General features: G+C 38.5%; 1 protein-coding gene across 4 annotated transcripts in view; it reads left to right on the top strand.

The window, feature by feature from the left end:
• Nucleotides 1–26,549, top strand: part of LRRC20 (leucine rich repeat containing 20) — a 100,576-nt gene that overhangs the window by 16,260 nt on the left and 57,767 nt on the right. For all 4 annotated transcript variants that reach the window (XM_039348172.1, XM_039348173.1, XM_039348174.1 and 1 more), the window contains exon 3: nucleotides 15,374–15,523. In XM_039348172.1, coding sequence (XP_039204106.1) covers nucleotides 15,374–15,523 — 150 coding nt within the window. The remainder of the gene's footprint in view (nucleotides 1–15,373; nucleotides 15,524–26,549) is intronic.

A 26,549-nucleotide genomic window follows, 5' to 3' on the forward strand; every position in this document is an offset into this window, starting at 1 on the left:
AGGCAGTTCCTCTCTGGGCACAGAACCGGCTGGAGAAAGGAAGTCCCGGATCCTGATGACCGCCATGCTTCTTTCTCTGGTTTGTCATGCCGGATCCCCTCCCCTTTATGTGACAGAAGGTTAGGAAATCTTTCTAGTCCACAATGTGAAAGGAAGATGGTGCACACTGTGGAGAAGTCTCCCAAGGAGAGCAGGGCAGGGCACCAGAAAAACAAAATCATTGTGACCTTCCCTGCCCATTTCCCTGTTGATCATCATCATCATCATCATCATCATCACCATCATCCTTATTAATTAGCCTGTGGGCCATATCAAGGTGCATAGTTCCAAACACACATTATACTAAAATGCAGTAAAAACAATTTAGAATGAAATTGGTTAAACTTAGGATAAAATAGAAATAAAATACAATTTAAAATGAAATTGGGATAAAATACATTTTTAAAATGAAATTAGACTCAAATATGGCAATTTAAGATGTAGATAGATAAAATATGATGAAATTATATTTCACTATCACCCCTACCATCTACCCCAATCAGTCTCACATATGCCGATCTCAGCCGAACCATTTTGCTCAGGTACTGTGCTGTGTTAAATGTAATTTTCAAATTCTGGCCATACATAAGGTAAGTTATTTTGATATGGGGGTTCCAGTGGGTCTTTTGTTTAATGTATAGGCCCAGGTACCTGACGCTCATCCTCTTATACAGGCAGCAGTGAAATAGGATGTGAGCCAGGTCTTCAACCTCTGCCGCTCTCCGTTTCCTTGTTGATTTTCTGAGGAAGCCAGCAGTTAAAATTGCAAATGGCAACCACACGATCACGAAGAGCTTGTCAGCCTGTTGTAAGTGTGAATTGGTTGCCAAGAGCTCTGATCACAATCACATGACTGCAGAGGTGCTGCAACATTCGTAACTTTGGGCACCATTCGCAAGTCCCTTCATCCAATGCTATCATAATTTCAAATGCTCATTAAATGAACAGTTGTAAGTTGAGGACTACCCGTGCTGAATGAGCTGATTGAGAGATGGCCAATACTTTCAGAACAACTCTTTAGATCCCCTCCTTTGTAAGCCTCAAAAGTGCCACAGCATCAGTTGCTCTCAGAATTCATTGAAAGCAAACAGAGGTTAGTCTGCTTGGAACTCCAGAAGGTGGAGTAGTTTCCCAGTAAATCAGGAAGCATATTGTAAACTTCGGCAAGAAAAATATCAAAATTGAAGCTGGCTTGAAGAAGTAATTATATCCTAGTCTCTCTGTCTCTGCTTTTTGATATTTTTCTATTGAATATTTCATGTAAGGATTATGAGCACCTTCAAAGTTTTCTTCATTGCATAATATAATAGATCCTCTCTCTCTCTCTCTCTCTTTCCTCTCCCCCTCTCTCTTTCTCTTTCCTCTCTCTTTCTCTCTCTTTCCTCTCCCTCTCTCTCTATCCTCTCCCCTCTCTCTCTTTCCTCTTTCTATCTCTCTTTCCTCTCCTTCGCTCTCTTTCTCTCTCTCTCATCTCCCTCTGTCGCTCACTTTCCTCCCTCCTTCTCTCTCCCTCCCTCCCTCCCTCCCTCCTGCTCTCTCCCTCCCTCTCTCTCTCTCTCTCTCTTTCTCTCTCTCTCTCTCTCTCTCTCTCTCACACACACACACACACACACATAGACACACAGATACACAGACACACACAAATCTTAGATTTAGTTGAGGAGCCAGTCAAAATTATTCAAAGTCACTTCTCACTTTTACTCTTGAGAAACAGCTGGTGAGCCCACCACCCAAAACTAACACCAAAGGGAAGCAAAACCCTTGTAGGAGTACCACTAAAAGTATCCTTAAGTAGAGTAGTCCTTGACTTATGACCATAATTCGGACTACAATTTCTATTGCTAAGCAAGGTGGTTATTAAGTGAGGCGGGCTCAGTTTTATGACCTTTTTTTTTGCCATGGTTATTAATTGACTCATGCGGTAATTAAGCAAATCTGGCTTCCTCCACTGAGTTTCCTTGTCAGAAGCCATTTGGGAAGATTGTAAATGGCAACCATGTGATCCCAGGATGCTGCAACTGTTCTAAATACATGCCAGTTGTCAAGCGCCCAAATTTTGATCGCATGACTGTGGGGATGCTGCAACGGGTGTACGTGCAAGGACCGTTCATAAATCACTTTTTTTCCACTGCCGTTGCAGCTTTGCTAAATGAATGGTTGCAAGTCGGGGATTACCTGTATCCTTAAGCATTCAGTGTTTACCATTGAAAGGGCAGCCAAAGTTACTCCAATGACACAAGGCACTCCTAGAGATACTGAATTCCCCTCATGGAATTCAGGCAGCGTGGATCGCTACATAATTCATTAGCTAGCTTAATTCATGTACTTTGTCCATGGAATCATAAAAATATCAGAAGCCTTTCTGAGATGGTAGAGAGAAGAAAAAGGCTTCTGACTCCATATTGTAATTATACAGGGGACTACAGTAATTGATAGGGATGGCACGGTGACTTGGTAGTTAAGATGCTGGGCTTGTTGGCTGGAAACCCAGCAGCCCGCATTTGAGAACCGAGCGCCGTGCGACAGGGTGAGCTCCCCTTGTCCGCCTATCTCCTGCAAATGCAAGTAGATAAATAGGTACCACTTTAGTGGGAAGGTAACAGCACTCTGTTGCATCATGCTGGCCACGTGACCGTGAAAATGTCTTTGGACAGCACTGATTCAATGGCCTTAAAATGGAGATGAGCACCACCCCCGATAGTCAGCAACAACTAGTGGAGTAAAATTCACAGAGGCTCCTTGCAGGAAATTGATATTAGAATGGGTTGGACAATGGGCTTATTTGTACAATGAAGTTTTATAGTAACTTGACATGATAAAAATGTTTTATGGATTTTTTTTATAGATAAAGGATGGGATGTGTAATGCTTAACTTATAAGGGGTGAAGAGTTATCAAATCTGTTTATATTTGTGATGAATGTTGGAGTTAAAGTGGAGATTTCGTAAAGTTCTGATATCCAAATACATTTCCTTCCTATTCTTTCCCATGAAAGGTTGAAAAAGAAAGGAAATCACTGTAGCTCTGGAATAAAACTGATATGTAGGAAGCTCTGGAATAAAACTGATATGTAGGAAGATAAATGCCAGAGTAATCCCGTGAAGGTGGTTCAGTGAATGTCTCTGCCAATGAACTGCTCAGATCATGTTATGGGAAAACTTCCAATAGCAACGCTGAAGCATTTGCAAAATCATAAATAATTGCACAAGTTTCTTTGCCTGAGCTGCCACTTTGGAGGGCCCTAGCAAATATGTAACAAGCAAGAAGAGAATGATCATCAGATGAAGACTCAGACTGGAAGGGAAAAGAAGAAACACGGTAATAGAACGAGTGCTTATGATGACCAAGGCAAGTGCACCAAATTAAGCGTGTGTGCGCATATAGGTTAAAACTTGACACTGAAAGTTGAACTTGGGAGAAACATGATAGAAAAGAGTATTGATGCTTTGAACTTTGGTGTTGAAGAAGATTCCTAAGAATACACAAACAGCCAAGAGAACGACAGATTGATTCTGCGTACAGTACAGGGAGCTAAGTGACTGATGTTACTGAAAGAAAACAGGCAGCGGAGTTGTTATTGATGACATATGTGTTATTGATAACTCCAGCAGAGCCACACACATTAGCCGGTGAAAGATTGAACAGTGGGAGAAAGATGCTATTGAGGATGGATAAGTAACGAGGCAGCAGAGTGCAGTGGATCAATTCAGCTGCTTGCTTTCCAAGAAGGCTTAGAAAAACAGATTTTTTGTCTCTCTTCCTTCTCCTCCTCCTTCTCCTCTTCCCTTTAATATAGGAAAGGCTAGGTACAGGAAGCCTAGATAAAGTAAATTATTATTATTATTATTATTTAGTGGTATGATGAGAATATGACAGAAAAGAAGTAAACAAATGTACAGTCTATGTAATGCTAAGTTAAACTTCTATGGGGGTATCACAGAACTGAATGTCCAGTTTAACTATCCAGGAGATTGCCTCTGATGTTGCTTTGTGCAGATCTTCTAGGGTAGGGAACCAGAAAATGCACTTTGGGGGCAATCTTGCACAATATATTTAATAGTTTGCTTACCAGCCCCACACTCACAACAAGAGGAATCTTTCCATCCCCACTGATACAGGGCAGAGGGCACGTCTTCCAATATCACACCTTATTCTAAATAAAAGAAAAGCAAAAACAAAAAGTAAAGCAAAGCTTCCCAGAGAAGGAATTAACAGAGCCCAGTTATTATGTTTAGCAACTATATGTATAAGAGCCATAAAAGAGATTAAAATAATTAAGGAGCCTCAAGGAAGCTCTGTAAATAAATATGTACTTTTTTAAAGTTAGGCTTGTAATTAGGTACACAACCATAGAGGACATAAAATTACTGTATAGTGGAAGTATAAGCAAAAATTATTTTCTTGTTTTGCATTGTAACAGTAAAGCTATAATGTAGTAGTATTGGTAGAACAGTTCTTGTGGGTCAGGACCGCCATTTTTTCCCCTTTTCCTTGGCTCTTTGAGTATTTAAGGTTGCCTACCCCTGCTCTAGTAGGATCACAGACATCTGATTGATCCCAGATTAAACAGGGCTTTGATCTGCTGGTGCTGTCTGATGCTCTAATGCAGTGGTTCTCAACCTGTGGGTCAGGACCCCATTTGGGGTCGAACGACCATTTCCACAGGGGTCGCCAAACAACGCAGTCCGCCATTTTTCCCCCTTTTCCTTAGCTGTGCTACTCCCTTTTATTCTATTGGCTTTTGAAAGCCAATAGAATAGACTCTCTTGAATAGAGTCTAATTCTATTGACTTTCAAAAGCCAATAGGAATTGTCCAGGCTGCTCTGCCCTGCTGAGCCTGCCAAAAGTCCCATTCTGCAAACGGTGCTGCAAGTTGTCTGCAGCGAAGGCGAGCTGTCTGGAAGTTTCTACCCCTCCCTGCTGAGCAACTACTAAAAATGTAAGTAAAAGAGGGCCAGGGGTGGGAGGTGGGAGGCTGGCGGGTGCAGGGAGGTTGCTGGCGTGTGTGGGGCCCGGCGGGTGCCTTACCTCCCTTGGGCTGGGCCAGCTGGTGGCCTAGCCGGTGGTCGGCCTGCGCCATCTCTGCCGCTTGCCAGCTATGCCTCAGCCGGCGCAGGGGGCGGCACCACGCATGCTCAGCGCTCCTGGGCAGGGATAGTCCTCGACTTACGACCGGTTGGATAGTCCTCGACTTACGACCGGTTGGGGGTCGCAGCATTAAAAAGGTTGAGAACCACTGTGGTAGAAGAACACCGGGCTTGTCAGGATTAGTTTCTGTCCCTTTTTCAAGTTCCAACACAAGGCAACTTATGTATGTGCTCCAGAATTTAAAATCTGGGCCTTTCCCTAGAGTTACTGAGTTACTGCACCCATCTCTTGCTGGTATTGGGAAGCAGCTGAACGCTGTCTACGAAATATTCTCTCTAGTGCAGGAGTCCCCAACCCCTGGTCCGTGGACTGGTACTGGGCCGCGGCATGCCAGCAACCAGGCCACACAAACAAGCAAAGCCCCATCTGTGAGATGCAGGCAGCACACAAAACCATGCACCCTCCGGTCCACAGAAAAACCTCTCCACGGAACCGGTCCCTGGTACCCAAAAGGTTGGGGACCTCTGCTCTAGCCTGTGACTCTCTGGTTCCTAACTTGCCAGTCTAACTCTTTTATCACCTCCTTGATTTTCTCAAGAAGAGAGTCAGAGAGGTGATTCTGGAGAAGGCATGCAGAGAGTGTTAGTAAAGCATGGATTAACCCTGGGAATGGAAGAAGAAATTTACAAAGAAACTGAAAGAAACTTAAAGTGACCTCACCTTGCTTGACTCTCTGATATAAGAGAAGGAAGGAAGAGAAACTCTATCAGGCTTTCAAGAGTCTATTACTGTAGTCTTCATCAATAAAGTAATTTTCCAATATTTATTGTGGAGTCAGTTTCTTGACCTGGTCTACCTCAAAGAGTTGAAACATATCTACGAAGGCAAGCAGAATCCATTTAGCTTAAAAGAAGTACGCAATCTGTTCTAATGTACCTAACCAGCAAGAACAGAAACCACAGTTCCCTCACCCTGCCAGGTCACTACAGCATAATGTGGTGACTCATGACTCCAACATTAAATAATAGATAATTGTTTTGCAAAGAATTGGGCATCAGAAAAGGAGAAACACCTGGAAACTGAGCTTTGCAAATTAAATTCTTATTTAAGCCCTTTCTCTCATAACACCTCTCTCATAACACCTCTTTCTCTCATAACACTTCTTCCATTGTTCTACTCAAAATTATTAACTGCAGCGCTCGGTGAGAATGGATCTGGACAGAGTTAGATGCACTTTTCCATTAGATTTTGAAAATAATTGTATTCAGCTGGCTGATTTCTGGTGCTGCGTGATCAGCAGTCAGTGTTAATTCAGTTGAAGTCTCCAGATTATACAGCATAAATTTCCCAATTTCATCTGGGAAAGTATGTCTATTTAGAGCAAAACAAAACCAAAGTTGCTAAGGAATTTGACATTTTGACAAATTGGCTATCAACAGATACCAAGAGATACACGCCATCTCTGTGTAACCCAAAGCCACTATGCCAGGGGTCTTCAAACTTGGCAACTTTAAGACTTGTGGACTTCAACTCCCAGAATTCCTCAGCCAGCCCTGCCTATTCAAACAGAAAATTAAGAGATATAAACAGAAGATCATGTAATAATTTATAATATGACATAGGGTTCCATATATTAGCAGAGGAGAGCTATGCACTAATAATCACAAGTGTTCTGAATTAAAAATGTAGATAAGAATCACTAAATATTATACTTCTATGAGTACTGTATGGTTGAATGTTAAAGCTATTTTGTAGGAAATATTTTAAACAGTACTGTTTTTCAGGTCTAGTTCATTTACTAGACCTATACATTTACAGGTGACTAAAATAAAAGCTAAGTGGATTTACTTATCACACCGATAACTTTGTTAGTGTTTATAGTATACTAAATCACAGTATGTGAATTTAAAAAAATCGTATCTAGAAATTATATAGATATAAATATAGATATTTGAAGAGTAAAGCTATTGTATAGGAAATAGTAGCTAACTGGGTTTACTTATCCCAGTGATATTCCATCAATGTTTATTTGTTATGGCTTACTACAGGGATTGTCCAACTGTGGATCATGATCAAACATCATAGGTTTCCAAGTGTTCCTACATTTGTTTCTCCAAAAGCCCATCTGGGTTTTTAGGAATTCTCTTTCTAATCTGTTCTTTGATTTCATTTCTTTAGCTGTACAGCCAACAATCCTCTTCTAAGATCTGGCTCTTAAGATCAGGAACCCAAAACTCTATGTACTTTTCCTGAAATTGCTGGGAGTAGAACCAAATTGTGACTGGGAGTCAACTTGGTGGTGTGCAGAGAGGATAAAAGATACTGTATTGAGCCCATTGATGCTAAAATGATAGCTGGCACTGTGAGGATAACTGAGCACCCGTTCATTAGTTTTTATTCATAAGGAGGAACACAATCTCATTTATCATTCTAGGGTGTCATATGGATATAACAAATTTCAAGAATTCCCAGCTATGTTTATTGTGTGAGTTGGAATACCCTGGCTTGCAAACCAGAGTTCATGGCTTAGTGTATTGAGTAATCAGCCAATTGTAGTTTGTTTAATTGATCACAATTAAATGTTGACTAAGTATGATGCAGGAGCTCTGCTGTTAATCTGTATCGTTTTAGTAATACAGGGAAGAATTTTAAAGGTGGAACATGTTGACTGTGTTTATAAACTTCCATGATCTCGTTGGATTGTGTGTAATGGATTTATGATCTTTTCAAGTGCTGCCTAATTGAAGTAGAAAGAAAAGCCCATTAACAGCAAAAGAAGCATGGATTTCTGATCACCTAATTGGCAGCTTTAGAATTTGTATACAGGTAGTCCTCAACTTACAACCATTTTTTTAGCAACCGTTAATAATTACAACAGTGTAGGAAAAAATGACTTACAGCCATTGCAATATTCCCACGATCGCATGCTTATAATTTGGGCGCTTGGCAACTGGCGTGTATATATGATGGTTGCCGTGTTCTGGGATCATGGGATCGCCATTGATAACCTTCCCAGCCAACTTCTGACAAGCAAAGTCAATGGGGGAAGCCAGGCCTGCTTAACAATCACTTAACAGTGTTTCACTTAACAGCCATGGCAGTAAAGGTCATAAAACCGGGCAAGACTCACTTATCAATCACCTTGCTTAATAGCGAAAATTCTGATTCCGATAGTGGTTGTAAGTTGAGGACTACCTAAAATTGAACCTTCTATATATTATAGGTGTTGAAGGCCAAATATGGCTTTTTCAGAATTGTGCCTCGGCATGCGTATTTCCCAATGAGACACAGACCGAGACAAAAAGATCATTTTATTACAATTTATCAGAATATTCAGACAAAAGGGATTCCTCTCAGTCAAAGAGGGAACCCCGATCCTTAGTTTATATCCCCTTTTATAGTTAACAAAAGAAAAGAAAAATCCAAGAGGAAAGTTGATTGGACAGGATAAATGTAACCTTCCCTTTGCATAGGAAATCAGTTACATGCAGTTGAACATGTTACATATTTGCATCCCATAATAGCACACACGTTCATTAAAATGAGATCTGACCTGGACTTCCGGTGGTCAAGCGACGGTGATGGCGGCTACTTTGTAGCCGTCCTCCTGAGATGGTGTCAGAACTGCAGAGCACAGCGTTCATCAGCTGGCCCGCGGTTCGAAATCCCCTTCCCGGGCGAAGGGAAGGGGTAGAGACTGCATGAATAGAGGTAGAACCTCTTAACCTTCCCTGGATTTTTTTTAGGGGGGGGAGAAAGAGTGCTCCCTCGGAGTTCGTGCCTTCTCCGCCTCTCAGCTGTCTTTGTTTCTTCGGAAGCAAAGCGAAACGCCGCTACCATTTCCGCATTTAAAGCTTTCTGGTGAGTGATTTTTAAAACGGACAGAACTGTTTAAAGGATTTTATTTAGAGTTAAAGATTTATTTTTCTTAATTTTTTTTAGCTTATGCTGATTTCTTTTTTTTGATTTTTTTTTCTTCGGGCGGAAAGTGAGAGTGAAAGTAAAATGGCGCTTTGAAAGTTTTTTTTTTCTTATCTCCGGAAAGAAAAGACGGACTGAATGAAATGTATGCTTAGCATTGCTCTCTTTTTCTTTTTTAAGTTTTTTTTCTTTTTCCTTTTAAAGTGCTTTGGAGGTTCTAATTTTTATTGCATTTTTTCTGGGTTTTTTTATTTGTAAAGATTTAAGCATTTTTTTTTAAGAAGAAAGAAAGAGGGACTAATTTAAAAAAAATGGCTTCAAAGAGACAACCAGCTTCTATAGTTTCTAAGGTGATTTCTTCTCCTGTTATTGCAACTGTTCAACAACAACTTAAAGTTACACCACCCGTCCACAACCTAAGGCTATATCTCCACCTTCTCCTCCCCCATCAGGCTCGTTTGTACAAGACATCAAAGATATAATGGAAAATACTGTGTCTCAATTTAGGGAGGAAGTGAAGCAACTTTTGGAACAGAGCAAGTCTGAAAGTAAGGAGGAAATGAAGAAAGAAATGAAAGAGCTTTTTGAATAATACTATTTTGAGGCAAGATATAGTCTCAGCTTTATCTAGATTGGCTTCTGTGGTTGTGAAGCTGGACTCCAGAGTGGAAGAAGTTGCAGAAAAAGTAGATTTTCTTGAGTATAAATTTCATGATATGGAAAAAAAGGTGGAAACCTCACAAGATGATATTCTTATGTTTCAGTATAGACAGATGGAATAAAATATTTGGGCGTCATATTATCCGTTTCTAATGTAAAATTGTATAAAAACAATTATGAAAAGTTGTGGATTGGGGTACAGAAGGATTTAAAGAATTGGGATAACTTACAGTTATCTCTTATGGGTAGAATTGCAGTTATTAAAATGAATGTTCTACCAAAATTTCTTTTTTTGTTTCAAATGTTACCTATCTTAAAGAATGAACTTAATTTAAATGAATGGCAGAAAGGTATTAACAAATTTATTTGGGCAGGGAAAAAAACAAGGGTAAAACTTAAAATTATGCAAGATTTTCGTGAGAGAAGTGGACTCAAGGTACCGAATTTGAAACTATATTATGACGCTGAGGTTCTAACATTGATTAGCGATTGGACGAATTTAACAAATGTAGAAATTCTCCATTTGGAGGGTTGGGATTTACTTTTTGGATGGCATGCCTATTTAATTTTTAATAAAAAAGTGGATCGGGTTTTTAAATCTCATATTATAAGGATTTCTTTGCTTAGGGTGTGGAGGAAATATTATAAAAGTGATTTTAAAATACCATTATGGGCTATACCTTGGCATGCGATAGAGGGGATAAAGAGAGGAGTCAAGATGGATACGGTTTCCTATACACAACTACTTAGATGGGATGGTCAAAATTGGCAGTTAAAATCTTTGGAAGACTTAGTAGATGTAAACATTACTTACTCATGGTTTCAATACAGACAAATAGTGGATAGATGGAAGACGGATCGTAATATGGGTTGGCTTAGAGAAGATGAAAATCTTTTTAAACAAGTAAGGGATCAAAGACCAACTCATATTAAGAGGGTTTATGGGGTTTTAGTTGAAATGGATTCAGAATCTGAATTAATCAAAGATTGTATGATTAAATGGGCACAAAATATTGGTGAACCAATCCCATTGGATACCTGGGAACTTATCTGGATGAGGAATGTTAAATTCACACAAGAGCAGAATTTAAGAGAGAATTTTTACAAAATGTTTTATAGATGGCACCTTGATCCACAAAAAATGTCTATTATGTACCCTGATCTACAGCCTAAATGTGGGAGATGTGGTTGTTTGGATGCTACTTATTACCATATTTGGTGGTCGTGTAAAAATATAAAAGCTTTTTGGATTAAGATATGGTGGAATATCCAAAGAATCTTTAGAAGGAGGGTTAAATTCACCCCACAATTATTTTTATTAGGTATTGTTACTGATTGTGATGCTAAGGAAGTCATATTGATGTTAAATTTGATTACAGCCGCAAGGCTGTTAGTAGGACAATATTGGAAGAAGGAATCTTTGCCTACTTTACAAGAGTGGTTTTATAAAGTTTCTTACTTGGCGGAAATGGCAAAGATTTCGGCTTTCTTAAAGGAGCAATCTCAAGAGAAATTTTTTGTTATATGGAAAAAATGGATAAATTTTATACAACATAATTTGGATATGGAAAAATATCATTTAGCTTTTTCATAGTTTGTATAGATTGTTTTCTCTTTTCTTTTTCTGTCTTTTGTTTTCTTTTCTCTTTCTTTTATTTTTTTCTCTTTCTTTTTTTTTCTTTTTCTTTCTCTCTCTTTCCTTTTTTTATTTCTTTTTTAAGTACTTTTTTAATGTTTATGTTATGTATATCTTATTATTAATTATCTCATAAGTTGTAAAAGGTTTTTTAAAATTTTAAATAAGCCTATATTCAGTTCTGGGAAGTTTGGGGAGGGGGGAAGGGGGGTTTGGGAGGGATTGGGTGAGGGTTGACTTGTAAAACTTTTAAAAATTTTTCAATTAAAAAAAAAAATGAGATCTGACCTGAGAAGGGGCGTGAATAGTAAGGGAAAAGGTTGTTTAGTGTTCATGAAAGAGATAAACCAAACCCAAATTTGTGCTAACAAACTTTCTCTTATCTGGAGAGCGTCTCCAGCCTGTTTATCTTTTCGGTTTGTTAAAAGCTATTCCTACGTTCCAGTCTGAACATCGATGAGCCTAAACATCATTTTAAAAGAGAGAAAACAAGTCAAATCAAAATATAAAGTAATTATGTTTAAAAGACAAAGTAAAATATAAAGTAACTATGTTTAAAATACAAAGTAAAATATAAAGTAACTATGTTAGCTAGCAAACTGCAAAGACCATGTCATGTGCTTAATAAACATTCCAAAGTAATAAGCCTTTTGCCTTCTGACACTTTATCCATCTAGTAAAGTCTAAAATTTACTTGTCTTAAAAAGAAATGAGAGATTGGTGGAAAGATTCCCTTGATTCTTCTGACTTCATGCATGTTCCATTTCATTGTCTTGACTATAGTACAGGTCAGGGGTCTTCAAACTTGGCCATTTTATGACTTGTGATGTGGGTTTCCTCTTGGTTTTTCCATCCAAATACTAATGAGATCCAGCCCTTCTCATTTTTTTTGAGATCAAACAAGATCTAGAGCAGTGGTTCTCAACCTGTGGGTCGGGACCCCATTTGGGGTCGAATGACCATTTCATGGGGGTCGCCAAACAACGCAGTCCGCCATTTTTCCCCCCTTTTCCTTAGCTGTGCTACTCTCTTTTATTCTATTGGCTTTTGAAAGCCAATAGAATAGACTCTCTTGAACAGAGTCTAATTCTATTGGCTTTCAAAAGCCAATAGGAATTGTCCAGGCTGTCTCTGCCCTGCTGAGCCCGCCAAAAGACCCATTCTGCAAATGGTGCTGCACCAGTTGAGTAGTCCTCGACTTACGACCGGTCGAGTAGTCCTCGACTTACGACCGGTTGGGGGTCGCGGCATTAAAAAGGTTGAGAATCACTGATCTAGAGATATGCTTGCAAAGACAAGCAACGTAAGAATGAAAATGGACCTTACTCAGATGTTTAGGGGGGGTAGAGGCTGTGATCATGATCATTTAGTGCAAAAGCAAAATATTTTCTGCTTGAAAAGGAATCAAATATGTTTTTAGTCATAAAGATGCACATATTTTCAGGTTCATAAAGGGACTGAAGAACATGGCAGGGGAGAAAGCACTGAGCTAGTGATTCTGGACTGAAATTGCCATGGATGAACTCCAACTTCTAATTGTTATAAGTCAGGATTTCCCAATCTTGGCAACTTTAAGAGGTGTCTTTTTCAATTCCCAGAAGCATGGCTGTTTGGGGAATTCTGAGAATTGAAGTCCACACCTCTTAAAATTGGCAAGGTTGGGAAACCCTATTGTGGATGACCCAGAAGGGTACCACGGTTGATGATATTAAAAGCTGCTGAGAATCTGTGGGTCTCAGAAGAGTACTTGCCCTCATCTAAGTCCCTGTGAAGTTCATTCATCAGATATCCCAGGTAGCTTCTGCTCATGATGAGACTTCAAAAATGACTGATATTTTATGTATGTGGGTATGCATTGTGTTTTATGTTGTATATTTTGTACAAGTTTTTTCTTCATTTTAGCAGTGCGTATGTTCTATTAATAATAACAACATTAATTTATTTAAACATTAAATATATATTTATCCCATGTTACATGGCGTATGAAGGGCCATTTACTAATAAGTAAATAAAAACCTGTGATCTTACATTGTGATTAATGCAGCTTTTCTGAAGGGCGTAGTGTTGCTAGAGAAGTCAGGTTTGAGACTATAAAAACTATTCCCTGCCTTTCATACTGCTCAATTTGTTAGCATCTTCAGAAGATTATTCTCACAATAAAAAGTGCTCCACTAGTTTGTTTAGACTCATCTAATTCACTTTTAATGAAATGATACTTCTTTTTTATTTATTTATTTGGCACATGAACAATTTGACTTTGAATTGATGTTTCTATGTTTCTGCTATCTTCTACTAAGACTATGTAACCAACCTCTGTTTTTTAAGATGGCTCTAAGAAGAATTCTGAATTCTACTTCTTGGTGGTGAAATAGTACAGTACTAAGTATTGTAGAAACAGGAAATCACTGTGGGATCCTCCGTGCTCTGTGAGCTTGGTGTTTTCTTGCATACATTTCATTACCAAACTTTCTCAGTGCTAAAAGGATTTGCTTTTATTTTTATATACTGTACCAGTGACTTGCCTTGTAAGTATCGGTGGTTCCTTGATTACACTACTCTTTACAGTTGGCTTGTTTGTCGGTATTGGTAGTTCCTTGATTGCGACATTATTTACTTTTTGATTGTCAGTCTAGTGTTGGTCTTAGTGTTAATTTCTACTCATATGGATGTTTATTGCTGGCGAGGAGATTTCTGTGGTCTTTTGGTTTCCTTTTGGGCATTTTGACTGTCTCTTTTGAATAGTGTGTAGATGTTGTTTATCTCTGTATACCCTGTTAGTGGCTGATTTATCTGAGTGCCAGGTTGGCACGAGCGGTTTACAATGTCAGCATATTGCCCCCAACAATCGCGGGTCCTCATATTACCAGCCTTGGAAGGATGGAAGGCTGAGTCAATTCCATAGCTTTTCCCCTGTGTTTCTTCTACATCAGTAGTGGCGAACCTATGGCACGTGTGCCAGAGGCGGCACTCGGAGCCCTCTCTATGGGCACACGTGCCGTCATCCCAGCCGCACCTCCCCCCGTGACCCCCTCCTCACCAGCAGCCCCCCTGGAGGAGAGTCACCCCTCGGCACGGCCCGCACAGAGCAGCACAGCCAAGGACATAGCTGGGCAGTGGGGACAAGACTCTCCCCTTGAGCCCCATAGTGCTGCGGGGTGTGGGCAGATGGCGTGGCTTCCATGGTGCTGCAGGGCTACCTGGGTGATCTGCAGCGGGCCATGGAGACTGTGCGTGGCCTGCGGGCAGGTGGGGCAGGGGGCAGGGGGGTGGAGCAGGCAGGGAAGGAGGCAGAGCAGGGGCAGGGGGTGGTTTTGGGGCACTCGGTCTCTAAAAGGTTCGCCATCACTGTTCTACATGCTGGCTAGATTAGCATAGAATAGGGAGGAGTTACTTGAGTGTTCTTCTCACGTACAGGATGAGAGCAGGTTCTCCGTCAGATCACTTCAAAAGAGCAAAAACCACTTTTACCAAGAGGAGGAAGAAAATGTGCTCATTATATTCCTTTGCTGAAGGAATATTATTCCTACATTACCAAACTTTAAGTATTTTTGAAGGGCAAGGCCTTCAGAGAGAAGTTATGAGATAGAAGAATACAGAGCAGAGACAGGGTGGACTTTTTACTGATTTCTGAAACGAAGTGGAGACAATAGCTACTTGCGTTTATCTTGTCAATAATTCATTTTTCATTTCTTGCCTGCATGCTATGTTTGTCAGTGAATAGGATTCATAATTAAGTGATAAGAAAAACATAATTAAGTGATAGGATTTTTGCAGCATTATAACCTCCTGGCAGCACTATTATTTTGATATTCTGGTCTGTTGCAACACTCCATCCTGTCTTATCAAGATAGACTTTATTTCAAAGTTACCTTAAGTGTATCTGCTCCTGATTCTTCTACTGCAAGTATCTAATCCTCAGGACAGACAACTGATAAAAATTGGATGCATCAGAATGCAACTTATTTTGTTCTGGAAAACTCAATATTTCTTCTCTCACCCTTCCTTTCCTCCTTTGCTGTTTTTCTTTAGATTTGGCAGACTGCAAATTGATGACATTTCCCATCGCTCTTTATAAAGTCATGAGGCATGTGGCTGAAGGCATACATCTCATCACGTTGGCCAACAATGAGCTGAAGTCTGTAACCGGCAAATTCATTATCACTTTTAGCCAGCTGAGAGGTAGGTGTGCATCTCTAACAAGAACGAGGAGCTGACTTCGTGGTTGCTATTCCTTTTCCAAATGTTTGGACTTCTTCATTTTAAAAATGTATTTATTCCGTGTGTTACATATTTTTTCTCAGTGACCATGAATATAATGTTATAGATTGACAGTAGATCAGTAATTATCAAAATATAGATAGTTCTTAACATACAACGGTTCGTTTAGTGACCACTTGAAGTTACAACGGCACCGAAAAAAGTGACTTATGACCGATTTTCACACGACTATTGTAGCATCCCCATGGTCATGTAACCAGAATTCAGATGCTTGACAACTGGTTCATATTTATGATGATTGCAGATTCCTGGGTTCATGTGATCACCTTCTGCAACCTTCAGACAAAGTCAGTGGGGAAGCCAGATTCATTTAACAACTGTTTTACTAATTTAACAACTGTAGTGATTCACTTAACAAATGTAGCAAGAGAGGTGGTAAAACGGGGCAAAACTCACCTAACGAACGCCTCACTTAGCAAAATAAATGTTGGGCTTAATTGTGATCGTAAGTCAAGGACTACCTATAAAAGAGTCTCTTTGGGGAAAGATGGGTGGCAAGTAAATTAATAATAGATAAATAAAATTACCCCAATATCAAACGTTATCAGCAATGTGATAATCTTAGCTTCTCACAGCCTCACAAATGTATGACAGGTTAAGATCTGAATGCTAGCAAAAAAAAAATTACATGGGGGAGACTTCTGTAAGATGTTTATTTTTTGAATTTTAGATTGAACTTTCTTGCTGTTGGAATCACATTGTTACTTTGCCTTGCAGCCAAGTTGAGGTTTACTGTATATTTTTCCTTTTCTATAGAGTTCTTTGCAATGTAGAATACTCCTATGTCCCTCAGTAACCTACCACTTTTATTGTTTTCATTTAAGCCAGAGGTTCTCAAACAGGTTTCATTCCCATGAATGTCTGAACAGCTTAGGGCATTATTTTTCAAACAAATGAACAAACTTACACGGGGAAAATGGAACCACTTTCAAAACTCACTAGCCTTCCCTTTCTCTGTACAAGCCAGCTGCAGGCAATTGTGAGAATCTCTTGATAAATTGAAATTTAATTTTTAAAAGCAAGGGGTATATTATCTCATGCCAGCTCCATTAGTTGCATTTGGAAGGAAGTCACTCAAAATCTTTTATCACAAAGCTTGAGAATGAGCTAGTATCCATTTGTGGAAAGCAGAATAGTGGCACAACAACTCTGTTGCCAGTAAAGTAGTTTATAGTGTTGATGTCTGTTGCCAACAGTTCAGGGAACTGGTTGTGTGTGTGTTAAAATAGTGATTTTGTACACAGAAGATAAGAATGATGTTTAATAAATGAGAAGAAAAACTAGCATAATATTTTCTAAGATGAATAAAAGATTCCCTGACAGATTTAATTATCTCCTCCAAAGACTGAAAGGTTGGGGTTTTCTTTTTTTTGCATTTTATTAAGATGGTTGAAAAGTTGTAAAAGTCAGAGGGCATTTGAGGAATATCTAGAGTGAAACTATAACCAAATTGCTATGTATAAATAATGTGAGCTTTGATGAAATATATACTGAGGAAGCAACAATATGTGGTTGTAATAAGATTCAACAGAGGCACAGAACAAAACTGCATACTGTATTTTGATAAACCAATTCCAATAGACAAAATGTTTGACTGAGAAAATATTTATAGAGGAAAGATTTATACTGTTGCTTATGGTTTTTTTTTTTTAAGCTTTATGTACTGCTAGCCATTCATAGGTGCTGGAGTACTTTGTGTGGCCCTACAAATCATTTAATCATCGATTAAGTTTTGATGCAAAAATATGAAATGATGAAAGAATTCATGGAAGGAAAATTTAAGTGTCCCTCCCAACAATATTTTTTTTTTAATTGAAAATTTTTAAGAGTTTTTACAAAAAACAAAAAAGACAACAACAAAAAAACAAAATAACCCTCACCCAACCCCTCCCAAACCACCCCTCCATCCCCCCCCGAGCTTCCCAGAGCTGAATATAGGCTTAATTAAAATTTAAAAAATCCTAAAAAAAAGTTAAACAACTTATAAAATAATTAACAATAAGATATATATAACAAAAAAACATAAGCATTAAAAAGAAAAAGTGCTTAAAAAAGAAGAAAAGCAGTTCTTCCCATAAGAGATAACTGTAACTTCTCCCAATTCTTCAAGTCTTTCTGTACCCTGACCCACAGCCTTTCATAATTATTCTTATACAATTTTACATTAGAAACAGATAAATTAAACCCCAAATATTTTATCTTATCAACAACTTCAAAATCAGTCAAATTAACCAAAATCTGCTTATCCCGATTAGTCATGTTTTTAGATAATATTTTAGTCTTATTATTAATTTTAAAACCCGAAACCTATCCATATTGGTAAATCAGTTGTAGTAACTTTACTACAGAATAGGTAGGTTGAGACAAAGTAACCACCAAGTCATCTGCAAAAGCTCTTAACTTATATTCTTTTTTGTTAACTTCTATTCCTTTTATTTCCTGCGACTCTCGAATTTTAATCAACAAAATTTCCAATGTTAAAACAAACAGTAACGGTGACAATGGACATCCCTGTCTTGTACCTTTTTCTATTGTAAAAACCTCTGACAAACCCCCATTAACTAAGTTGTGCCGTTTGTTTTTGATATATAGCACCAAAAGCTTGTAATATTTTTTCTCCAAAATTCATCTCCTCAACTACTCTTAACATAAACTGCCAATTCAATTGATCAAAAGCTTTTTCAGCATCTAAAAATATCAGCCCTGCAGAGATTTGGTTATTCTTATCTAAATATTCTAATAAATGAATAATTTGTCTAGCATTATTTTTCATATACCTACCAGTTATAAAACCCGATTGATCCTTATGTATAAGCTGATGCATAACCCTCATAAGCCTATTAGCTAAAATTTTTGCAAAGATCTTATAATCTACATTTAAGAGAGATATAGGCCTATAATTCTTTGGTAAAGTAAGATCTTGATCCTCTTTTGGAATCAAGGATATAAAAGCACTGCGCCATGACGGAGGAATCTCTGAGCCCTGTAATATATTATTAAAAAGCTCACATAAAGGCTGAATCATCTCTTCTACTAAGGTTTTATAATAAATGGATGTCAAACCATCCGTACCCGGCGCTTTACCTAATTTTAATTGCTTAATAACTGTCACAATTTCCTCATTGGTAATTAAACCATTAATTTCTTGTTTCTGATCTTCTGTTAGTTTAGGAAAATTAGCCTCACTTAGATAATTATTTATATCTAAAATTTGTACATTGGTACTCTTATATAATTTTTGATAATAATCTAAAAAAGATTTCTTAATCAACTCCTTCTGATAAACTAATTTACCATTATAATTTATTTTATCTATAATTCTCTGTCTCTGTTTCTTTCTTAATTGATAGTCCAACCATCTCCCTGGTTTATTAGCATTACAAAATGTATTTTGTTTCATAAACAATAAGTTAGTTGCGGTTTGATCAGCCATCAACATATTAAATTGTGTTTTTAGCAACTTTATAGATTCTTTAACCTTTTCATCTGAAGGATTTAGAATCAAAGACTTTTCTTTTAATTTAATCTCATCTTCCAGTTCCTTACGTTTCTGGATCTGCTTTTGTCTATGGACATTGTTCATTTTTATCAGAATCCCACGCATGAAAGCTTTACCTGCGTCCCATACCATTGATATTGATGTTCCTTTATGCATATTTAAAGCAAAATAATCCTTTAAGCACTCCTTTAATTTTTGAACATTCCTTTCTTGTCTAAATAAGTTCTCATTCACCCTCCAGGATCTCCTCTCCTCTTTTTCATCAGCCATTTCCATCCAAACTGGACTATGATCCGTCAATGACCTAGGAAAAATTTTTACATTCTTTACCCTATTATATAAGTCAGTTGTAATCAAGAAAAAGTCAATTCTTGAAAAAGATTGATGTCTATCTGAGAAAAAGGTAAAGTCTCTCTCCTCTTGATTACGTTCACGCCAATAATCCCTCAGCTCCCAATCCTCTTTCAGATCAAAAAAGGCTTTAGGTAATTTGGCCTGTTTAAAAAAGGTAGAAGAACCTTTTTTGTCCCTTTGTGTATCTAAGACACCATTCCAATCTCCCATTAATATCACAGATCTATAGTCCAGTGAAGTTATTTTCTGATGTAACAATCTATAAAATTGTTCCTGTTGCTGGTTTGGTGCGTACAGTCCCACTATAAGTATTTTCTTACCATATAAACCAAGTTCAATCATAACATATCTTCCTTGAGGATCTGATTCTACCAGACAAACTGGTAGACTTTGCTTAACGTAAATAACCACACCCCCTTTTTTCCCAGGGGCAGGAGATACAAAATGAGATCCCAGACGAGCATTTATCAAGTATCTTAGCTGTGTCTGTCTTATATTGTTCAAATAAATCATCTCTAGCATTGTCTTTACCTAACAATTTAGCTGGAAGGCCAAGAATATAAATTAGGAAACCTTATAGAGTTGGGGGCTTCTTCCACACTGTAAACTATTACTCAGAAAAGGAGATTTTGTGAGGCAGACAAGTAAGCAAGACAAAAACCCTGTTTGGTTGGATTTTATTTCCTGATTAATTAAATTTCAATTAAAGGTTTTAAACTAGCTGAATGAAATGGGGTGATAGAAGACCAACTCGGTATCTATTTGGTATAGGTAGTCCTTGTCTTACGACCACAATTGAACCCAAAATTTTGATTGCTAAGTGAAACAGGTGTTAAGTGAATCATGGCAGTTGTTAAGTTAGTGACATGGTTGTTAAGTAAATCTGACTTCCCCATTGACTTGGCTTGTAAGAAGGTCACAAAAGGTGATCCCATGACCCCGGGACACTGCAACTGTCATAAATATGAGTCCGTTGCCAAGCATCCAAATTTTGATCACATGATCATGGGGATACTGCAATGCTTGTAAGTATGAAAAATGGACCTAAGCATTTTTTTCAGTGCCAATGTAACTTTGAATGGTCACTAAATGAATTGTTGTAAGTCAATGACTACCTGTAGAAGAAAAGACTTTTTACAGGGGCAATGAAGAACAGAGAGCATTCTTACCGGCTTACCAAAGCACTGGCAATTCCATTATTGAAAAAGTTAATGAATTTTAATCACTCTGTGATCAGGCTAACTTAGACTAGCCTTTCAGTTCTTATTCACACAGGAGCCGATGTTACTCCTACATTGGTTGCTCTTTGAGTGTGAGCTTGGAGAACTAATGGATAAGATTAGGAAATGATGTTTTAGAATTTGTAAAACTAGGCAGAACGTGAAACAATGGTGTCAAACTCGCAACGTCACATGACATGTCACGACATATCATGACTTTTTTTTGATTGCCGGCAATGGGGTGGGAGCGGTTTCGTCATGACGCATCCAGCCCGCGGGATGGCAATTTGACACCCCTGATCTATAGGAAGAAGTAGGCTTTCTGAATCTTGGCACTAGATGTATGCAACTCTATACTTATGTTTCAGCAGTGTCAGCCCCACTAGGTAAACCAGACCATAAAATTAACTCCACAGGAAGGCTAACATACTTTTATTGAGATCGGTATAATGACAGAATCTTACAAGTCAGATAAGTCCTCCTTCTTGTTGTTGTTTAGTGAATTAAGAAGGTGACTGGCTGAGTCCCTTCCAAAAGTTGTCTCGCTCTTCTGGACTTAAATTTTTTTAGCCCCTTTTGCCTAGGCAACAGGACCTGCATCTCTGTGTCAAGGTCATCACCTTCCTTACTTTCTCTGGAAGCAGACACTCAAGATAGGAAGAATTTTTCCAAAGGAGAGCTGCATGAGCTTGTTATAGGAAGACCAAAACAGAAGGATATTTTGGAGGGCAGCAGCCAGCCAGATGGTGCAGAGGATGGAGTGAGGAGAGCAAAATTTTATTACCTAAAATAAAAAATATGTATGCGACATCATATAGGAAAGCCAGTATTTTTGAAAGAAGTAATCGACCTTTCTCCCTGGAGATTAATACTAACCAGCACTGGAAGAGAAGCAATTGACTGCACTGACATGCCATGCTATAATAGGGGGGCAATTTGGAAGACACCCAATTCTTTGCAATAGTGACGAATATCTGCAGCTAAGGTGTAGGACAGGGGTCTTCAAACTTGGCCCTTTTATGACTTGTGGACTACAACTCCCAGAATTCTTCAGCCAGGCATGCTGGCTGAGGAATTCTGGGAGTTGAAATCCACAAGTCATAAAAGGGCCAAGTTTGAAGACCCCTGATGTAGGATGGGGGTGAAGGTTTGTTCTCTGAGCAGAAGAGGTTACCTAGCCTGGTAACGAAATGTTCAGAAACCAATCCACAAGCTTGGAGAACGAACCTTCACCGTTACATCCAATTCTCTTTTTAGTGGCTGGCAGGGCCTCCCGTGACTATGGCACTGAATTTTCCTGCACAATTATATATATATAAAATATCATCTGGATCCCAACATTTTGAAAACTGAAAGGTACTATAAATTAGATATTTTTTTTAAAAAAGAAAAGCCTATTTCCTTGAAAATGTAGCAAAATTTCTGGGTTCAGTGGTTCTAATTCCAGTAAAAATAAAGAAAAGAAAAGTGGACAATCTTGCCTTTTCTCCTCCAGTTTGGTGCATTGTTGTGATAAAGGACCACCAACTGTGACATCTGCTTTTTTATTCTTTCAAAATTCTTTGTCCATATGAAAAATTCATCTTTTGCAAAACTGTAAAACTGCAAAAATGAAAAACCCTTCAAAGTTGTCAACAACCTTTTTCTGTATCTGGAGAGATCAGATAAAGATCATTTTTTTTGTCTCGTTCTGTTTTTCTTTCTCCTTTCCAGAAATTGAAAAAGCAGTCTGTCATGAGATACATAATTGTTCAGTTGCTTAAAAAGAAGTTAAGAATGTTATTAATTCAGAATTATTTGCTTCTAGGATATGACCATTTTGTTTGTCCCTGCTTTCTTTTCTTTTCTTTTCTTTTCTTTTCTTTTCTTTTCTTTTCTTTTTCTTTTTATTGGATTCTTGGTGTTTTCTGAACTTGTTTCTCTTCCTGGAGACATTTCATTTCAACTAGATAACATGATCAATGCATGGGAATAATGTTTTAAGTCAACTCTGAACTACATACAGGTAGTTTACTTGGGCTTCAGTAAGGCATTTGATAAAGTAGATCACAACCATCTAAGGATGTACAGGTCTTTCTAGTTTTGTCTAAAATCAGTATTTATGACTGCATATTTAGAAAAAAACATTGAGTAAAAATGGAATCCATGACAAGTAATAAGATGCTCACCAACAGGAACACCAATATTTGCCTCATGTTCACTAAAAAGCTGGCCTTTCAAAGTTCTGGAGGTCTGTTCAATGGAGACCTAAGTCAGAAGTACAAATTTTGGCATACATGGGCAGCATTATTATGTTTCACAGAAATATAATGCCATATTTATAACATCAGCTGTCAATAGTGGAGATGGAATCATGGTTTGGGAAGGACCTGGTCAATTGTCAAAAACAGATTGTCAAAAAAACAAATTGTCAAAAACAGATCATGCCAGACAAACCTTATTCTTTGACCAAGTGACAAAATTAGTGGATCAGAGGAATGTTGTGGATATAATTTACTTGGACTTCAGTAAGGCATTTGATAAAGTAGATCACAACCTATTACTCGATAAGATAGAAAAATGTGGGTTAGACAGCATCACCACCAGATGGATTCGTAGCTGGCTGACCGGCCGTTCTCAGCGTGTGGTCCTCAATGGAACAGCATCTACATGGAGGGAAATGTATAGTGGGGTGCCCCAGGTCTCTGTTCTAGGCCCAGTCCTCTTCAACATCTTCATCAATGATTTGGACGAGGGGATAGATGGGGAACTCATCAAATTTGCAGGCGACACCAAGCTGGCAGGAATAGCCAACACTCCAGAAGACAGGCTTAAGATACAGGAGGATCTGGACAGACTTGAACACTGGGCTCTATCTAACAAAATGAAATTCAGTGGTGAAAAAAGCAAGGTTCTACACTTAGGCAAGAAAAACCAAATGTACAGGTATGGTATAGGGCAGTGATGGCGAACCTTTTAGAGACCGAGTGCCCAAACTTCAATCCAAAACCCACTTATGTATTGCCGGGTGCCGGGAGGGCATGGCCCGCTGGGTGGGCGTGGCTACAGTGGTCATGCCAGATGGCTGGGCGTGGCCATCCCGATGTTGTTTGTGGGGAGGGATGCCTGTGGGCCCGGGCAGGGTTGTAGGAGATCCAGGGGTCTCTGGTGGGTGGGGCGGTGGGCAGGAGGCTGGTTCTGTGGGGTGAGGCGAGGCAAGGCAAAGCAGGGTGGAGGTGCCATGTTGCAGGGCAAGGCAAGGCAGGGGCCAGGGTGGCTGCTATCTGACATCATCGGCCCCCGCACACAGAGGCCAGCAAGCGCATGGGTGCTTGGATGCATCCGGCCACGTGGTACCTCAGCGAGTTAGCGGGCAGCTGGTTGAAGAGGATGGTTGCCATCTCCAGGGCATGGTGTGCGTGCCCACAGAGAGGGCTCCGAGTGCCTCCTCTGGCACACGTGCCATAGGTTCGCCACCACTGGTATAGGGGGTACCTTGCTCAATAGTAGCAACTGTGAGAGGGATCTCGGAGTCTTAGTGGACAATCACTTAAATATGAGCCAGTAGAGTGCTACAGCTGCCAAAAAGCCAACACAGTACTAGGCTGAATTAACAGAGGGATAGAATCAAGAGCATGTTAAGTGTTAATACCACTTTACAATGCCCTGGTAAGGCCACACTTGGAATACTGCATCCAGTTTTGGTCACCACGATGTAAAAAAGATGTTGAGACTCAAGAAAGAGTACAGAGAAGAGCAACAAAGATAATTAGGAGACTGGAGGCTAAAACATATAAGAAACGGCTGCTGGAATTGGGTATGTCTAGTTTAATGAAGAGAAGGATGAGGGGGGACATGATAACAGTGTTCCAATATCTCAGGGGCTGCCACAAAGAAGAGGGAGTCAAGCTATTCCCCAAAGCGCCTGAAGGCAGGACAAGAAGCAACGGATGGAAACTAGTCAAGGAGAGAAGCAACCTAGAACTAAGGAGAAACTTCCTGACAGTTAGAATTAACCAGTGGAACAACCTGCCTCCAGAAGCGGTGAATGCTCCAACACTGGAAGTTTTTAAGAAGAGACTGGACAGCCATTTGTCTGAAATGGTATAGGGTTTCCTGCCTGAGCAGGGGGTTGGACTAGATGACCTCCAAGGTCCCTTCCTACTTCTTTATTATTATTATTATTATTATTATTATTACTCCTCCTCCTCCTCCTCCTCCTTAATATACAGCCGTAATGGAGTCAGTCCATTATACTGTATGTTATAAATGTTTGTAAAACAGCTCCTTTTTTTACAGCAGTTGTTAAATCAACTCAGTGGTCATTAAGAGAATCAGTGGTTTTCTATGGGTGTTGTTTTGCCAAAAATCAGAGATAAGTGCTGGTTTTCCACAAAACCATTATAAAACATAATCATTTAATTATGGAACGCTGCAAATGCAGCCATGTTTGCCGAGCATCTGAAGTTCAGGCTTGTGACTATGGAAGGGCCTGACTGTCGTAACACCCATTTTTCATTTGGTTACGGTTGCTACTAAGCAACTGGTCATAAGTCAAGGACTACCTGTAAATTCTCCGTTATGCTAATTTCCTTCTGCTCTCTTCAATTAATTTAATTTTCTCTTTTGTCCTGAAGAGGGAGCTCCATCGTAATGAATGTGTATCTGAAATGAAATTACAATATTCATTTGAAAATATTTTAACTACTATTTAATGTTTGGTATAGCTTAAGTAAATTTATTTGTGTCATCTCCCTTCATACCAGTCATTCATTAAATTATAAAAAGATGGAATTTTGAGAAAAACATTCAAACAACACAAGATGTAAATTGCTTTTTTTTTAATATGATGGACAATTTAGAGCTTGGAGATGCATGGAGATATAAAACTGGTGATGCAAAAAATACACTTATCTTTCTGATGAGCTTTCTGATGATGTTTGGGCAATGAAATGTCTGCAAGAAAATAAACTCAGAGAGCATCAACGACCCCTCTCTTATTTTTCCAAAAGACATACACATTTCTCAAGAATCAACATGTTTTGGATATCTAAGAATTTAGCTAACAGTGTTCAGAAAATACAGATACAGCCAAAGATCTTTTCAGACCACAACCAAATGACTTTAGCCTTTAAACAAAAAAATCAGTTCCTTAAGATGGAAGGTAAATGAAATGTTTCCAAAAGAAACAGGTAACAGAAATTTGTAAAAAGAAATTGAAATATTTTTTCTTCTTAATAAAGGTATAGACATAAGGATGATTTAGGACACAAATAAAGCTTTTATGAGGAACTATTCTATAATAGGCTTTAAAAAAGAGAGAGCAATTTTAGATGAGATAAAAATGAAAGAAGTATTAAAAAAATCTCCATTAAACTCCATTTGACAAGAAATTAAACTTTTACCACAGCAATTATAACAGCAGTTGTCTGTTAACAGCACAAGAAATGGAGGTAAAAATGAACTACATAAAACAAAAGAATTTTGAATTTGCAAATAGGCTAGGAAAATAAATAGTTGACATATAAACTGTGGAAAGAAAAAGAGAAAAAAATGATAATTCAAATTTATATTGAAATGTGGACAACATGAAGGATTATTTTATATGAAGTACTTCTTGAAAATGCAAAAGGTGCTCTCCTAATTTTTGGAGATCTAATCTAGAGGGCTGTTTTTTTACCATACATGAATAAAGCAGTTTTATCTAATAGAAATAATGGTAAATTTCCCCAAAATGTCTTATTCTATATTTCGCTACTATCTCTCCTGGATGCGTGGAGATCTAAACATCCCTCAAAGGGAAAGAGTATAATTTATGTTCTCCAACTTAATATAACTTGTTCGAGGAGGGATTTATATTAGGTTTCTAATTTAC

This window comes from Crotalus tigris, unplaced genomic scaffold, assembly GCF_016545835.1.
Source record: "Crotalus tigris isolate CLP2741 ecotype Arizona unplaced genomic scaffold, ASM1654583v1 scf7180000018124.1459596, whole genome shotgun sequence".
Lineage (NCBI taxonomy): Eukaryota > Metazoa > Chordata > Lepidosauria > Squamata > Viperidae > Crotalus > Crotalus tigris.